Source organism: Sphaeramia orbicularis, chromosome 22 (assembly GCF_902148855.1).
Source record: "Sphaeramia orbicularis chromosome 22, fSphaOr1.1, whole genome shotgun sequence".
NCBI classification, from domain to species: Eukaryota; Metazoa; Chordata; class Actinopteri; order Kurtiformes; family Apogonidae; genus Sphaeramia; species Sphaeramia orbicularis.
Genome location: NC_043978.1, coordinates 55,905,506 through 55,922,984, shown reverse-complemented (window position 1 = coordinate 55,922,984; position 17,479 = coordinate 55,905,506). Strand labels below are relative to the sequence as shown.

The 17,479-nt window shown below is 38.8% G+C and overlaps 1 protein-coding gene across 4 annotated transcripts; it reads left to right on the top strand.

Annotated features, from left to right (window-relative positions):
* The first annotated feature begins 162 nt into the window (after positions 1-162).
* On the top strand, positions 163-11,808 carry gpr135 (G protein-coupled receptor 135). 4 transcript variants are annotated; one of them, XM_030127722.1, is made up of 4 exons: positions 218-343; positions 1,800-2,086; positions 7,498-7,608; positions 9,513-11,808. In XM_030127722.1, exons 2-4 carry the CDS (start codon positions 2,007-2,009, stop codon positions 10,849-10,851), a joined length of 1,530 nt encoding a protein of 509 aa, XP_029983582.1. In that variant the 5' UTR covers positions 218-343; positions 1,800-2,006; the 3' UTR covers positions 10,852-11,808. The 4 variants fall into 4 exon arrangements, with proteins under 4 accessions (XP_029983581.1, XP_029983583.1, XP_029983582.1 ...); XM_030127721.1 differs by having other exon boundaries at positions 163-2,086; XM_030127723.1 differs by lacking the exon at positions 7,498-7,608 and having other exon boundaries at positions 163-2,086.
* The last annotated feature ends 5,671 nt before the right edge of the window (positions 11,809-17,479 follow it).

The window sequence follows — 17,479 nt, the reverse complement described above, 5'->3', positions numbered from 1 at the left end:
AAACGTCATTCGTTGCCGTCCGTACGGAAGGCGTGGCTTCTTCAGAGGGAGAGAAAGAGAGAGAGAGACAGTCATATGGAGGTAGAGAGACACTGAGTTTGAGAGAGAGAGAGTGTGTTTGTGCAGAGTGCCGTCCACACCTGGGACCTGTACACGGGTGGGATGAATGGAGAAGATCACTAAGGCTGGATGTTGAATGTGTTTTTTATGTTTTCAGGTTTTTTTAATTTTCGGACAGAAATGAGGAGGGGGTGGCCTGGCTTCCATCCGTCGCTGGGGTGTTTTTGTGTGGGCACAGACTAGAGCTGCAGGCACACGAACAGTGGACTCCTTCTGCTGGATGGTAAAGGCCAGATGGAAGCGCACACGCACACGCACACGCACGCACACACAGCTGACATGCAGGACGCGCTCCTGTGAACGCACGGGCTCGGTGCTTTTGTTTTCTGTGGTTTTTTCCCGGTGCATCTGCAGCCAGCTGCTGTGTGCTCCCACTAACACCCAGAGGAAAACTGGAGCTGGAGGACAGAAAACCTGAAGGAAAACAACAGCGAAGCGTTTGGAGCCGAAGGACACACAGACTCAGAGCCTTTCTTCCTTTTTTTTTTTTTTTTTTTGTGTGTGTCTGTTTTCTTTTGCAGTGGACAGGACCTGGCTGTAACAGAACAAGTCTGAGGTAACATCAGGCGGAATGAAAACGATCAGAAATCCGAATAGAATCCCAAACCAAACAGTCCGTTTGAGGACCAGGACGCTTTAGTTTATTTCCTACATCTGGCTGCAGTTTGGATGGGGCTTAAGCAAAAACAAATTTGGCAAAGTGTTGAATCTGTGTTTATGTGGACAAGCCCTAGTGTTTGAAGGATTACACACAGGGCCTTGTTGTGAATGAAATGGGCATTTACAAAATACCCACGCCTGCATTAGTGCAATTATGTATTACACTAAATATTACACTTTGTTTAGAGATAAACTGATTAATCGACCCTGATCTACGATTATGGGCAAAAGTTGACTGATAGATCAGATTTGGCTTCACTGAAAATAGGCCGACTGACACTGAGGGGGAAATAAAGGCTTGAAATATTACATTTGACCATTATTATTATTATTATTATTATTATTATTATTATTATTATTATTATTATTATTATTATTATTTTAATGTATTTTTGTACATTTTTTTGCAGAGGGCTAGGGCTAATATTGGATGATTAATAATCTGTCAGCTTCCCCCTGCTCCAGACTATCATCAGCCTTTGAAAATACAGCATCAGTCACCCTTTAGTACAAACTAAGAACATATAGAATCCTTTAATGACATGTAACCAACACTATGCATGAGCATTCAGTGACGTAAACATGTCATCACATATACTGTTCACACAAACAGACTCAAACACTGACAACAGGTGGTTGGAGGGTTTTTTGGTTTGGTTTTTTTAGATACCCCTTTGAAATCCTGTCAGAGATGAACATGAGATCATCTTTGCAACCATCGGCTGATTTTTATTTTGCAGTAAATCTGCAGTTATGAATTTTTTATGGCTCGCTTTGACCGATCAGTGATGGCATCAGTCAGTGACCTCTTTATCGTCAGAGCTGGCTTTCAATAGAAGAAGGTCATTTGGGAGATCTGTGGCCGCTCTTTATTTTCTGACAGACATTGAGCTTAACATCTAATAATTCCCAAGATGCTGCGTGTTTATGTAATGTGTTTATGGTGTGAAAGGCTGTGTTTTTATTGGACAGTTCACCTGAGTCACTGACTCTTCCCTGTGACTCTTCTTGTAAATCAGACTCTTCAGTCAGTCCTGCTTGGCCCCCCCAGTTTCTGTCCCTGTGGTCATGAAAATGTTCAAGTACAGATGGATGAGGGGGAGTTCTCAGCTGCTCCGTCTGAGTCCGGGACACCGACCCTAGCTGACTCTAATCTGAGTGGATGTGTGTGATAGCAGTCGCACCACCAGGGATGAGTTTTGTGGCGTTGTTTTTGTGCTTCGTTGATGGATTCGTCTGTTAGCACGGCCCTGCAGGGCAGCAGTCTGAACACCCAGCTGGGCACCGCCTCACCTGTTGTACCAAGGTAAACACACCTGTTCATTCTCCTTCTTCTCTGCAAATGTGTACGTGTGTGTAGCATCAGGATGCAGATCATTTATGTGACCCACAAAGATTTCATACACTTTTCTTTTCATTTTTAATGGAGAAATAAATAAATAAGTAAGTAAACCAACATCAAAGTGGTGCCCTGTATGTCGTCCCTTTACAGCGCAGGTGTCAAACATGCGGCCCGGGCGCCAAATCTGGCCCACCAAAGGGTCCAGTCCGGCCCCTGGGATGAATTAGTGAAATGCAAAAATTACACTGAACATAATAATCAAGGATGTCAAAATCCTTTTAGGTCAATTTAATCTAAAGTGGATCAGACCAGTAAAATACTATCAGAATAACCTATAAATAATGAAAACTGCAAATTTTCCTCTTTGTTTTAGTGTAAAAAAAAACAAAAAAAAAAACAAGTAAAATTAGAAAAAGAAAAGTTACATTTACAGACTATCCTTTCACAAAAAATCTGAATATCTTGAACAAATATGAACAATCTGAAATGTCTTAAGAGAAGTCTGTGGAACTGTACCAATATTCTGCCTGTTACTAAATCTGTAAATTGTGATGCACTTGTATCAATGATCAGCTTAGGTGTAATATTGTTAACATTGCACTTTTTTTCTTGAGAATTTTCAGGTTGTTCATTTTTGTTCATGTTATGTTCAAGTACGGTTCTTAGGTGTAAACATTTTCATAATGGAATTTTACTTTTTTCACACAAAAACATAGAGAAAACTTTGGAGTTGACTTTATATATCAGTTCTTTTCCTATTATTTATATAATTGTACTGGTCCGGCCCACTTTAGATCATGTTAGGCTGAATGTGGAACTGAACTAACAGGAGTTTGACAGCCCTGCTTTACAGCTACAGTAACTGGGATAAAGGTATTTAAATAGAGAAATCATGGTCAGTTTATTCCCTACATGCTAGTCCAGATTAGTTTTACTCTTTCAAATCTGCCTGTGCAGTGTCTTCTCAGTGTCCAGCCCCCACAGGTGAGTTCATACTCAGGTTTCCTTCCGTGCTCCCACAGCAAAAAGTACAACACTTTAATATTTCTGCCCTCAACGGGGCCTTGCAGGTAGACCGCACTCATTATCTGACACTTTGAACAAAAGAACACAAACAAAATACAAATGCAATGTGTATTTTTGGGTAGAACATAATTGAATGAATTGAATGAACTGTTTATTTGGTTTGTACATTAATCATTGCACTTATTTTAATAATTATAATAAATATAAAAACCAAAAAAGGAATAAGTTAGAAGTAAAAGCTTATTTTTTGCCTCTCCTTTTCACCTGATACACTGCTTACATTAAATTAAATATGTACAGCATCAAGCATTCTCATTATAACAAAAGAATCAACAACAGACATATCTTCCATCTCAACTTAATATTCCTGAATGTTTTTTATACTTAAGGCCTTTTTTTGATCATTGTTTATTTGTAATATCACTACAGACGAGTGATAAAATATAAATTGTTGGTTCAGTATCAGCACAAAATGGAAATCTAATCATTCCAGCAGAAGAGGCCAGGGCCACTGTGAGTGACAGTTGAATGCAGACATTTGGAGCTCATTTACTCAATAAAGTGTATGTTTCTGGGCAAAGAAGTTGTGTTTACGAACTTACACAACACCATCTGAGCTGTCTGTCAGGAAATTTACAGTTACTTTTGTTTTTAGAATCGAAGTTTTTATTGATTTTTTGTTTTTGACAAGAAACACACAACATACATGTCATTTTAACAGCTAATTCTTTGCACTATACACACCCACTACACAGCCAGGGCAGTGACACAGGAAACCAGTAACAGCATTACATCACAATAATAACCAAATAAAAATGAAAATAGAGTAAATCACACATCTTGAATAAAAGAAAATAAAAATAGAGAAAATGACACATCTTGAATAAAATAAAATAAAATACAAAATCAAAGAAAAACCACAATTGTGCAGGTGGGATTTAGACATGGTGATTCTTTTATTATGGGGCATTAGTCAGTTGAAATGGAATCAAATGTAAGAAGTGGGAGCAGACCTGGTAGAATGTGCCCCTACCCTCACCACTGACATAAACGGGATCATCATTTTTCAGTCAGCATGTAGGGCATTTGAACAGCAATACAATTAGCAGGTTCCATTGATTTTATATCTGAAGTGTAGATGAGACTGATGGTCTTTCAAAAAATCAGATACCAGCCTCTTAACTTCAACAGCATTATTAAACATTCAGGCCTCCTATAACACATATGTATAACCGCTGGCTCGTTCCGGTGGCCCTGTCCAGCTCTGACACGTCTGAATACTTCAGGCCTTAATTTTGTAATAAAACATACTGAGTGCTCATTCTGTTGAAAAAAATAGAAAATATTAGAATGGAAACTTCATAACACTGAAATACAGATATATCCTGAGATCAGTGCTTGATGCACTGTAAAAAAAAAAAAAAAATCCTGTTGCTTTTACAGAAAAAAACTGGCAGCTGTGGTTTCCAGAACAATACTGTAAAAAACACATCCAACTGTAAACATATTTACAGAGTAACATGTAGATTGAACAGTTTAAACATGTAGATTGAACAGTTTAAACATGTAGATTGAACAGTTTAAACATGTAGATTGAACAGTTTAAACATGTAGATTTAACAGTGGATTTAAATGGTAAATGTTCTGCACTTCTTTAGCTCATTTTCTCCTCCTTCATGGTGTCCACAGCTCTTTCCAAATCCACCAGGTCCAACTGGGACCAGTTTAGGGTCCAGTGTCTTCCATGGACACTTGGACATATGGACAGTCAGAGCCAGGATTGGAACCACCAACCCTTTGGTTATTGGACGAGCCGCTCTACCAACTCTACCAACCCATTCATTTACACATTTAAAATGGTACATGGGTAAAGGTTGACTTTTTTAGAACTTTATATATATATATATATATATATATATATATATATATATATATATATATATATAAAGCAAATATGCTGTTATTTTAACATTATGGTCTTTGCAGTTTAAACGGCACCACATTGTTTTTCAATGTACAGTTTTATTTTCTAAAAACAACACAAATCCATCATTTCTTCATACTAATCTGGTTTTGTTCACATACTCTTCCTGTAAAAACTACAGCTGTATTTGATTCAATCGTTAACACAAACATCTTTTCAAATAAACAACTTTGCATTGTATTGTCACTTACAGTTTTTTTTATGTTTCAATTTTACAACTTTTTGCTGTGAATTCTACAGTCATTTTTTACAGTGTGACTTTTGTCATGATCCGTGTCACTCCATAAATACTGCAGTTGGAGTTTGGGGCCACCACGATGTGAAATGGTAAACAAAGCGGATACATTCAAAGTCATGTGGTGTTTCTCAGTGGGGGGTGTTGGGACACTGTCGGGGGGCGTTTGGAATAAGACAGCTGAGAAGGGGGTGCTGAGACTCTGTAGAAGATAAACTACATGTTATGTCAATGGTGAATCACTTTGCTCCCCCAAACCCCCACCCCCCCACCCCTGGCTGCAAGGGGGGGCACTACCTGTGCTAAGCTCAATCGGGGAGGGGGGGGGCATTAAAGAAAATATAAGCAGCAGAAGAGTGCAAATGTGTATTCATTTATTTGTCAGACCTGATGGAAAGCATTAGTCAGAACTAGATCCATGGAGGAGTGGCTTGGTGCACCGGTCGTCCCCCCCCCCCCCCCCCCCCCCCCCCCGGATAGCTTTCCATCAGGTCCAGGTGGAAAGCTATGGGGGGAGGGTGAACCGGTGCACCACCACTCTTCTGCTGTTTCTATTTTCTTTAATGCTGGTGAATGTCATGTATTTGACTTCATTAATGCCAGCTCCCATCACCTGTCCGGTGTGTCAGGTGTGTCCTGTCAGGAACATCGGTGAGCTTGGAGGGCTTGATCCGTGTGCGAAGCGGGGCTTGGAGGTCAGGGCACAGCTTGGTTCTGAGTTCTGTAAACAAAACTAGTTCCATGATCTGTAAACGGAACCGGTTACGAGAACGGAAAAAGCTTCAGGCTCCCCTGAAGGCTTTTCTTCAGCAGCAGCAGCGGCAGCGGCACAGGTGGAAGGAGCTCCTGCCTGAACAGGGACCACTGTCCCACTGACACAGACAAACACAGCCAGTTTCAGGTTTTTCAGGAAACAATATCCCGTAAACTCAGAGAAACACAGCCAATTTATTATTTTTTTTCAGAAAACAGTATCTCATAAACTCAGAAAAACTGAGCACTTTTTGTTTTTTTTTTTGGTCACAAAACAGTATCTCATAAATTCGGAAAAACAGAGCCGAATTTAATGTTTTTCAGAAAACCGTATCTCATTCATTCAGAAAAACAGCACTGATTTTTTTTAAACTTATTTTTTCTCGTAATTACGAGATAATTATCTCGTTAATTCAAAAAAACAGAGCCAAATTTAATTTTTTGTGTGAATGCAATACATTTCCATACCCAAAGTGCTGTACAGAAGAATAATTAAAACCAAAGTAGAAGAATAGAATACAGAATAGATTTAAAGACATAGAAACTGTACAAAAAAGAAAAAAGTGCTATACAGAAAAATAAATAAAACCAAATAAAATAAAAAAAAAAAAGAATAGATTAAAAAGCCATGCAATTAAAAATAAATAAAATAAAATAGATAAATAAGAACAATAAACCCCTACCAAATAAAAACAATAGAATAAAGATAGTACCTTCAAACATCTCACATGGTTTTAAAAGCCAAGGAGAAAAATTGAGTTTGAAGAAGGGATTTCAAAGCAGACAGAGGAGGTGTGTCTGAGATGGAGAGGCAGATGGTTCCATAGTTTAGGAGCTGTTATGCTCTGAGGCTAACGTTATTATTGTCTTGTCAGATCAACTTAATTATCTTGATAACTATGTTATTTGCATGAGAACTTGTTTGTACAAAATAATAAAGTTACCTGTGTGTTATTTTATGTGGTCAAGATAATAAAGTGTTAGAACAAGATAATAAAAACTCACCTTTTGAGACATTAGGTGTTTGTGAGGTCAAAATAATAAATACTTAAATAAGTAAATGTGGATTATTAGTGAATAAATAGTGATTCAATGTCAAACTAAGCATAAAAAATGTAAGAGATTTAAAGTTCAATTTAGACTTTTTGACCTTTTGTTTTTCTGAAAAGAACCAGTCTCCTCTGATACAGAAAGTTTATTTGTCCTATCATCACTAACTAATTGGCCAATCCGATTAATTAGTATTTCTCTAATGATGTGTACACTGCCTGTTTCAAGTGTCAGTTATTCTCAGTGTTACTCCATGTTATGAAGTTTGCCTAATTTTATGGAAGTTACAGAATGATCATTTAATGCCGTTCATATTATCATTTGCAGCATGATCAGCGTCACTCCTTTCACAGTCACAGCTCCAGACCCGACTACTCCACGGCTCCACATGAACATATGGAGAGAAGTGGGTTCATCTGAGCAGATCCTGTCCTTCAGGTCTGATAAATGGACAGTCAGCGGACACAGTGGAGAGACTATAGTGAGGAAAATCAAAACTATCACAAGGATGAGGATGGACAGAATCAAACTCCTAAAACTGTACAGCACATTCCTGAGCTGCAGCTATTGATTATTTTTATAATTGATTAACTTATTGATTTTTGTCTTCAATTCGATTCAATGAAATTATTATTTGAATAAATGAAAAAAATAGTATAAAATTTGAAACGGACATGTCTAAAAATGACAAACTTGTCCTTTATTCCAGAACCAGTTGAAACAGCAACCACAAAAAGTATAAAAGAAAAAGAATTTAGAAACATATCTATATAGAAACAACAATAACAAGAGTACAAAAGTAAATATCTATAGATATAAACAACAAACGAGTCAAGTGACATCTACAAACAATATGTGATTTGATTTATTTATTTCAAAAATGCAAAGAAACAAAATAAAACAAAATGAAACATTTAAATGGAAAGAATCTATCTTCAGCATGTATAAGTCTGAATATTGCAAAAGGAGGAGGAAGAAGAATAAACTGATTTAATCCAACCCCTCAGTGCTTTTACACCTTTATCACCAACTTGATACAAGAATCAAACAAAACTATTTTCCTCATTTTAGCATCAAATCACAACAAATCCATACTGCAGTAACTGAATTACACACAACAGTCTGTTCATGTCAGTGCAGTCGTACAAACAGACTCAACTATTCAACACTTTTCTTCAATAATTACAACATATTCATCAGTACAACATCATCCAGAAACAAACAGGCCTCAGTGTCATTATTAAATACTGGACCTCTCCAGAATCCTTTTTATATATCTGTTTTCAAACTGAATTATGTTTGATATTTGTTTTATCTCCACACACAATTTGTTCCATAATTTTCCTCCACAGATGGTCATACAAACTTTTTAATGTAGTGCCTACTTTATGAATCTTTCAATTTAATTTTCCCCTTAAATCATCACCTCCCTCTTTCACTAAACATTTCTGGAATATTGCCCTGCAGTCAGTTATTCTTTGCTTTATACATTATTTGAATAGTTCTGAATTCCACAAGGTCAATGAGTTTTAAAGTTTTAGATTGGAAAAATAGTGGATTTGTGTGTTCACCAAAACCGACACTGAATGATTCTTACTTCTCTTTTTTGCAGTAGAAAAGTCTGTGTAATGAACTTGTATATGTATTTGCCCATGCGTCCAAACAGTCACTGAAATAAGGTCAGATCAATGAATTCTACAGAATGTTCAGTGATTTTTGATCTAATCTCCCCTTTGCTCTGGCCAGGACTGAGCTGCTTCTGGATTGTTTGTTTTGTACATGTTTTATTTGAGGTTTCCAGCAAATTTTGCCATCAATGATCACTCCAAGAAACTTGTTTTGATTCGCCCTTTCTAGATCTACACCCTCTACTTGTACCTTTACAAATAAATGTGCACTGAAGTCTTCAACACATTTGGATCCAACTTATTAACAACTTATGATGGAACTAATGTACAACTGAAAAAACATAAACTCAAATATTTTTAATATTTGTGTTAAAGCTTAAAAGTTTAAAGGAGTAAGTGATGGTTCCAATGTAGAAAAATGAACATTTAGACATTTTCCGCCTTGTTGTCCTTGTCTCCATGTTGTATGTGTTGATCCTTGCATCACGTGTGTCACAATAAGCGTCCGTGTGAAACCCAACAGTGGAACCAATGTTTAGCAACAGCCAAATTAAGGGCTAATTAATTAAGCTTTGACTCAGGAAAACTGTAATCAAATAATTTCTTCATTGATTCAAGTCAATTCATCAGTTTATCATTTCAGCTCTAGGTAATGTCATAAATGCTTGTGAGAATATGTACACATGTTCTAAAATCCACTTTTTGGTTCTTTAGGGTTGTTTCCATAGTAACCAGCCTGATGACAGCCACTACGGAAGCCACAGTAGGAACTCCAAGAAACCAATCGGACCAAAGAGGAAGTGAGCTGAGCCAAATCCACCAGGCGTCCACCCCTTCGGTGCTCAGCGCAGCGGAGACCAGCTCTGTCCTGCAGGGTGTCACCGTGGCGGCCCAGGCCCTCGTACTCCTCGCCATCTTCCTCCTGTCCAGCCTCGGCAACTCGGCCGTCGTCATCGTCATCATCAAACACCGGCAGCTCAGGACGGTGACCAACGCGTTCATCATGTCGCTGTCGTTGTCCGACTTTCTCACCGCCGTTCTGTGTCTGCCGTTCTCCTTCGTCATGCTCTTCAGTAAGGACGGTATCTGGATCTTCGGGGATCGTTTCTGCGTCGCTAATGGCTTTTTCAACACCTGCTTCGGGATCATCTCCACCCTGACGATGACGCTGATCTCCTTTGACAGATACTATGCGATCGTGAGACAGCCACAGGCCAAAATCGGACGACAGAAAGCCACTCAGTTGTTGATAGCTGTTTGGCTGACCGCGGTCATCTTTTCCCTTCCTTGGTACCTGCTTGTCCGAACACCTACAGAAATCCATAAAAGAGGTTTCTACCACTGTATGTACGTGTTCCACTCTGGGACGTCGCGCATGGGGACGGCTTATAGCATCTGTCTTATCGTTGTGTGTTACTTGCTGCCCTTCTCCCTCATGTGTTTCTGTCATTATAACATCTGTAAGACAGTTCGGCTTTCAGAGATACGAGTACGGCCAGTGACTACGTACGCATACTTGCTGCGATTCTACAGTGAAATGCGAACAGCCACAACAGTTCTGATTATGATTGTTTTCATCATTTTCTGTTGGGGACCGTATTGTTTAATGGGGTTGGTTACAGCGATGGGAGACTATACTTTCAACCCTGCGATGGACACTGTTGCCATCTGGCTAGCCTGGGCAAACGGAGCCATCAACCCTCTGATCTATGCCCTGAGGAACCCCAACATATCCATGTTACTGGGCCGGAGCCGAGAGGAGGGATATCGGACCAGAAACATCGCTGCGTACTTGTCCAGCCAAACTCAGAACCGTGAGATTCGGCTGAACCAAGCGGAGAGGATAAGGGACCGTTATGTGAGTCGGGTTGGAGTGAACAATAACAGCCGGCTGTCCAATTCTAGTCCTGGAAAAGGAGGCGGAGGAGAGGTGGCGATGTGGGCCTGTAAAAACCCTGCCGTGTTCTTCTGCAGGGACGCTCAGCCTGACACTGCCGCGCTGGCCGACTCCATCAGCGGCCCCAAGATGAAGACGGCAGACACCAGCTTGTAACATTTAACTGTGAACGGAAAGTTTACGCTGTGACGACTGTTTCCATCTTTTTGTGTTCATTGTCATGTTTCTACAGAATGCTGCTGTCACGTTTTGGAGATTTACTCAGTGACTCTTTGTGTCTCCTCAGATCACAACATTAAAATGGGATTCTAAAGACCCATTTAATGAGATTTTGTTCCAGAAATCAACACAACATAAACTGAAGTGTTCATTACAGAACACTCCTTTGTGGGAAAGGAAAATAAAGTTACAACAGTGAACGCTCAATAAGTTCTTATCGAATTAAATGCTGATTAAAATTTCCATTTAATTTTGTGAGCACAACAAGAAGGATCCATCGAACCTCCAAAGGGGTCTCTGGAAACCGCTGGAGCCAATTCTTTAGACTACCATGAAATGTTTGTGTTGTGCTACTAAAGTCCTCATATCAGGCATAATTTCATAAGTAAATGCAGCATGTGGAAGTGGAAAACAGATGAAGGATCTGGCATCACTAAATCCTGATCTAATTCTTTGCTTGAAGCCTTTATGTACAGTACGTGTCCATGTCCTCACCACAAGAACATCACTGTAGGTCATTTGTTCAAATGCCTTAACTGCAACCTATGAATATCCAACACAGAGCCTTTGGATGGATGACATGTCCTCTGTTAGAAGCTAAAGCAGAAATAAACATCTGCAACACAAGAGAGCAGCAAAGTTCATCCACATGTCCTTGTGGTGGGAATGTTGGTGCCATCATTGCACTAGTAGTAGACAAACGACGGCTGGTGCCACAAACCTCAAACATGTTCGCCTCTGGCACACGTACTAATGCTGCCCTGTGTCGTCTACGTTAGCCCGTTTGCTTCAAACATACAGGTTTTCAAACATACAGGTTAGGAGTGAAACAAATGCACAAGTAAATGAACTAGATGTTTGGTCCAATGAGGCCTGGATTACAGGGAGCTTCTCCAGAAATACACATTTTCTTTCCATTAATGAGATTTGAACTCCCATAGATATTTGTCATGTCAGGCTTTGATTGACATGTGTGGGTGTCGACTTGTTTGTCAGACTTTTGGCATTTCTATACATTAAATCAAACTTATGACCTCACCTCCTGAAGGGGAGGCCAGGGGTGTTGTTTTTGGTTCCGTTTGTTTGTTTGTTTGTTTACACTCTAGCAGCAAAACTATTGGTTGAATTCATACCAAATTTGGTTTATAGACTGCCAGTGACCCAGAATAGATGTCATTACATTTTGGGAAAAGTAGGTCAAAGTTCAAATTTGTGTGAATTTTTAAAATCTTCCCATTTACTTCAAATGGGCAAAATATGTATGAGGGGTGGGGTTTGTTGTGCCTGGCACCACTTGTTTTTATAAGTTTTATTGTTATTTAAACTTAGTTTTACCTTGGGTGTCAATATCTTTTCAGGTCAAACACAAGTTTATGCCAAATTTCCAGACATTTAATCAAACTGTGCCTGACGAACATTTTCATGTAATGGAAACAAACAGACCATGGAGACGTTGTTGGTGCATTAATATCAAAACATTTCTTGATTAAGTCAAATAGTTGTGAATTGTACTTTTATTAAACATTTGACAGTACTGTAGTGAGGTTTGCACATACTGATTCAATTAATTATTTTTTATTAAAAAATACAAAATTGATTATTATACTAAAAATAATGCTTAACATTTATTTGATGAAGTAATAGAAATATTAACATTACTCATTACATTTTTAAGGAGGTCAGCTGTAGTTTATATCCTGTTACAGTGTTTAGACAATCTTCCCAACACAGCTACCAAATTAACGCTGCTAAGTATTCTCCTACCTAACCTACCTCCTACCTTTGAGTCAAGTTTGAACTGGTCAGTACTTTCTTATGAATGTGGGCAGATCGTGGTGGTTTGTGGGTATCTGTGTTAAACTGACATGTGCAGTTCAGCAAACGTGCTGATCCCTACTTTATGTTCTTTGCTCTCGAAACACACTGTGAAAACCAAGCACATGCTGTTTTTAATAGCATAAAAAGGTCCCTTTTTTATTCTGAATGAGATGGTGTTAATGTGTCATCTGTGAACATAAACTCTGGTCACATTTAAATTTATTCAAATTAATTTAATATAGTTTATTATGAGTTTAAAGGCCCTGTCCTAACCTATCTCAGCCACCCATAACATCAGTATTAGCATTGCTAACTTATCATAGCCAACCATAACATCAGTATTAGCATTGCTAACTTATCATAGCCAACCATAACATCAGTATTAGCATTGATAACTTATCATAGCCAACCATAACATCAGTATTAGCATTGCTAACTTATCATAGCCATCCATAACATCAGTATTAGCATTGCTAACCTATCTCAGCCAACCATAACATCAGTATTAGCATTGCTAACCTATCATAGCCAACCATAACATCAGTATTAGCATTGCTAACTTATCATAGCCAACCATAACATCAGTATTAGCATTGCTAACTTATCATAGCCAACCATAACATCAGTATTAGCATTGCTAACCTATCTCAGCCAACCATAACATCAGTATTAGCATTGCTAACCTATCATAGCCAACCATAACATCAGTATTAGCATTGCTAACTTATCATAGCCAACCATAACATCAGTATTAGCATTGCTAACCTATCATAGCCGACCATAACATCAGTATTAGCATTGCTAACCTATCTCAGCCAACCATAACATCAGTATTAGCATTGCTAACCTATCTCAGCCAACCATAACATCAGTATTATCAATGCTAACCTATCATAGCCAACCATAACATCAATATTAGCATTGCTAACCTATCATAGCCAACCATAACATCAGTATTAGCATTGCTGACCTATCTCAGCCAACCATAACATCAGTATTAGCATTGCTAACCTAGCTTAGCCAACCATAACATCAGTATTAGCATTGCTAACCTAGCTTAGCCAACCATAACATCAGTATTAGCATTGCTAACCTAGCTTAGCCAACCATAACATCAGTATTATCATTGCTAACCTATCTCAGCCAACCATAACATCAGTATTATCATTGCTAACCTATCATAGCCAACCATAACATCAGTATTAGCATTGCTAACCTAGCTTAGCCAACCATAACATCAGTATTATCATTGCTAACCTGTCTCAGCCAACCATAACATTAGTATTAGTTTTGCTAACTTATCATAGCCATCCATAACATCAGTATTAGCGTTGCTAACCTATCATAGCCAACCATAACATCAGTATTAGCATTGCTAGCCTATCATAGCCAACCATAACATCAGTATTAGCATTGCTAACCTATCATAGCCAACCATAACATCAGTATTAGCATCGCTAACCTATCTCAGCCAATCATAATATAAGTATTAGCATTGCTAGCCTATCATAGCCAACCATAACATCAGTATTAGCATTGCTAGCCTATCATAGCCAACCATAACATCAGTATTAGCATCGCTAACCTATCATAGCCAACCATAACATCAGTATTAGCATTGCTAACCTATCATAGCCAACCATAACATCAGTATTAGCATCGCTAACCTATCTCAGCCAATCATAATATAAGTATTATTGACATAAGCTTAGTGTAGTCAACCGTGAAATCAGTATTATTTATGTTAACACAGCTAAGTTAGCTGTAACTAACAAATGACCTATTGTGCTGTTTAGGTATGAGGACTCATGTTTTTTCTGTTTATTTGTTTTTTATTTTATTACATTTTTATGACATTGCTTATTAATCTGTATAAAGGTATTAGCTTGAATGTGTCCGGACAGGGTAAAATTCATACAATTAAGTAAAGAAAATTGAACCTTGTGTGAATGTGTTCTCATTGGGCTGCCGATAACAGAGACAAGTAAATAATAATGAGGAGTAAAAGATACTGAATACCCTAACGTTCCACAGCTTAATTTAAGTTATCATCCACGTAGGTTTGAAAAGGACAGAGGCTCTGAAATCACACAGACTAGAACTAAAGTGGTAGCACGACTACGGCGTCATCTCCAGTTTGAAAAGAATGAGATATGCAAAGATAGCTTAGGTATACAAACAGGCACATATGGACAAACTAATATTTATTATGTTACCTGTCTGTTACTCCAGTGGAGTATCACATTAAATGACTAAGACACAAATATAAGTCATTGGGAGGAGTGTGGACTGGCCAATGATCTGTTGCATCAGTTCACATCCTGTACTAAAGGTCATCTGCCTTTGAAGCATGTTACCACATGCAGCTATCTAAAGACCAATACAGTAGAGACAGGAGATCTGAGAAGACAGAAAAGGACACTTCCCTTTTTCATTTCTGCTAAACACAGCCAGCTCCCACTAATGACCATAATGAGCTGTTTGCATTAAAAACACGTGAGCATGAATATCAACACACATCATCAAACAGTACTGTAACAGTAGTGGAGACTGTTAGTATAGAGACTGGTCACATGTATTGACAGTGTTTTGTTACATCACTACCACACACACACACACACACACACACACACACACACACACACACTACTAGTACCATTAAGCAGGGTTGTCAACTTTTCAAAAGCTTGGAGTGAGATTTGGTGGATGTGACCAAAACTCTGCTGCACACGTAGCCACATGAGCCGGTGGCTCCGACTTAAGGGAGGACTGGGATTAATGGGATCGGCTGAGTGTTTCCACCTGCGTTCTGGTGGTGAGGCGACTTACTGAAGATGGACAGTACCTAAACTACAGTCAGTAAAGCAAAAACATGGCGAAGGGTCCTCCTTAGAAAGTTTTGGATTCAGTAGATGTGATTTCCTGCGTTCTGGTTGATTCTGTGCAATACCTAAATCCATTCAGATTCAGAGCAGACTTCCTGACTTGAAACGCCTTCACAAGTGAGTGACCAGCAAAGCAGCAAATGTGTGCTCAGCTGCACCCTGAAGGCCACTGTTGAGCCTGAACGTCACTTATGTACCATCATAGCCTAGTTTACAGACACATGTTGCAGATGTTAAGGCAGATTCGTGGTTGAATATATTTTGATGAGTATTTCTGATTGAAACAAAATGCTATGTTGTGAATAATTGCTGCATTGTTTAGTCAAAAACTAAACAATATTAATCAGTGAAGGACATTCGTTCTTCATTCAGGGCCTTTTCCAACTACAGGGTCCATGAGAAAATTGACATAGATAAAAATATAAACACTAACACACAGCAAATGAAGTGCCTGAAGATTAAAGGCACAGAAGTTGGACTGGACGGTGCAGTTTTCCCTGTGTGCTCCAGGACATGGGGCTGCCATCACGTAGTAAAAGGAAGGATTACACTGTACAGTTTAATGACTCATTTATTCTGTTTGCCAATGCTAGTGGGCCATAAATAATACATGATAAGACCAGAGCTGTGGAACACGGGCTGTGATTGGCCCCTGGGCCGGACTTTGGACGTGTCTGTATTAGATCATCCTAAATTCTCCTTCATCTGGACCTTTTCATCACAGTCATTTACACTTATACTTTAATGACAGACAGATATTGATATTGGATCCATTGTGCACATACTGCACATTTTGTTTATTAGTCCAATACAGTATACCTGTGTAAAGGACATCTGGGTCTAAAAAGCTCTACAACTGAAATAAGTCACATGAGGTGACGGTCTTCATGATCCAACAAACATTCAAAGCAGGTCTGAATCACTTTGATGTCATTTGAAGTCCTAAAAGTGGAAAAGTGTTGGACTTGAGACTGTAAGAACCCATGGAAACCTCAACCTCACCTCCAACCTCCAAAGCATCCAAGGCAACCAGAGTGGGAGGAGCCAACTCCACCATATTCATCACATGCTATCCCAAGGACCTTACCACCTGCCTTAAGGCCACGCCCACTTTTACCTTCAATTGTGACACCAAAGACCATTCCAAGGAGGCCCATCGAATCCCTCAAAGCCTTTCCACTGGACGGAACAAAGAAGAACAGCATGTTTCATGTTTTTTTTTCAGTAAAGCATTTTTTTCCTGAAAAACATATGAAAAGCATGACCTTAGTTCAGTATTTTTCAACCTTGGGGTCGGGACCCCATGTGGGGTCGCCTGGAATTCAAATGGGGTCACCTGAAATTCCTAGTAATTGATAAAAACAAAACAAAACAAAACAAAAAACAACTTACTAATAAAAAATCTATGGTGAGTTGAAAGAGCCAATCCCAGTCCATAGCAGACAAACTGTGGTTGTGAAACTGCAGCACTGTGGTTCTGTTTGTGTCACATGTTCACTGTGGTCAGTTTCAGATGCTGCAGCTCTTTCATAATTCATAGTTTCAGTTCTTGTTTGTTCAGTATTAATTGTCCTCCTTATAAATCCCAGCTGGACTGACTGGACAGATCCTGACCTTTAATCTACACCTGGATTTACTGCCTCTGTCCACAATAACAGACATTATACAGACTAAATGTCCACAATAAGAGACATTATACAGACTAAATGTCCACAATAAGAGACATTATACAGACTAAATGTCCACAATAAGAGACATTATACAGACTAAATGTCCACAATAAGAGACATTATACAGACTAAATGTCCACAATAAGAGACATTATACAGACTAAATGTCCACAATAACAGACATTATACAGA